General features: G+C 40.8%; 1 protein-coding gene across 1 annotated transcript in view; it reads left to right on the forward strand.

Annotated features, from left to right (window-relative positions):
• Window positions 1–574: 574 nt before the first annotated feature.
• Window positions 575–1033, forward strand: part of EMH_0054560 (uncharacterized protein) — a gene marked incomplete at both ends in the record, with an annotated part of 1101 nt that continues 642 nt past the window's right edge. Inside the window, one exon of the mRNA XM_013497132.1 lies at window positions 575–1031. Coding sequence (XP_013352586.1) covers window positions 575–1031 — 457 coding nt within the window. The remainder of the gene's footprint in view (window positions 1032–1033) is intronic.

The following is a 1033-nucleotide window of genomic DNA, read 5'->3' on the forward strand; positions in this document are numbered from 1 at the left end:
GCTGCTGCTGCTGCTGCTGCTGCTGCTGCTGCTGCTGCTGCTGCTGTTTCTGTTTCTGTTTCTGTTTCTGTATCTAGTTCTCCTTCTGCTGCAGCAGCACCAGCAGCAGTTGCTGCTGCAGCAGCAGCAGCAGCAGCAGCTGCTGCTGCTGCTTTTATTCCTGCTGCTGCTGCTGCTGCTGCTGCTGCTTCTTGTACTGCATGCTTAACTTTATTTATATAAAAACTATCTACAAATATAATTAAACCTTGCTCTATAAACAAACGCAATCCTAGCTGCAGCTGCTGTATATACACCGCAGCTGTCTTTGTGGGCCCTAAAGAAGGAGGTGGTATATTAAATAAACCCATTACTACTGTACATGAATAAGGAGAATATATATTTTTTTTTTCTTTTTTTTCTTTTTGTTTTTTTTGTTTTTGTTTTTGGTTTTGTTTGTTCTCTTTATTTTCGTTTGTTTTGTCGCTTTTGTTTATTGTATTTTTGTTTTTTTTTTTTTCTTTTTTTTCTTCTTTTTGGGGGGTTGCTGTTTTCTGCTGTCGCCTGCAGTGTTTTTTAATTAAAGATGAAATAAATGAAACGTCCACAAAAGAAGAGACAGAAGGAGACAGAGAAGCAGAGACAGCAGAAGGAGAGACAGATAAAGAAGATAAAGAAGGAGAGGGAGAGACAGCAGAAGGAGAGACAGATAAAGAAGAAGATAGAGAAGAAGAGACAGAAGAAACAGAGGGAGAGAGAGAAGGAGAGAGAGAAGGAGAGAGAGAAGGAGAGACAGAAGGAGAAGCAGAGACAGCAGAGGGAGAGACAGATAAAGAATATAAAGAAGGAGAGGGAGAGAGAGAAGGAGAGACAGAAGATAAAGAAGAAGAAGATAAAGAAGGAGAGAGAGAAGGAGACAAAGAAGGAGAGAGAGAAGAAACAGAGGGAGAGACAGAAGGAGAAAGAGAAGCAGAGACAGCAGAGGGAGAGACAGATAAAGAAGAAGATAAAGAAGATAAAGAAGAAGAGACAGCAGAAGGAGAGACAGAAGGAG

Source organism: Eimeria mitis, genomic scaffold (genome assembly GCF_000499745.2).
Source record: "Eimeria mitis Houghton genomic scaffold, Emh_scaff2489, whole genome shotgun sequence".
Classification (NCBI taxonomy): domain Eukaryota; phylum Apicomplexa; class Conoidasida; order Eucoccidiorida; family Eimeriidae; genus Eimeria; species Eimeria mitis.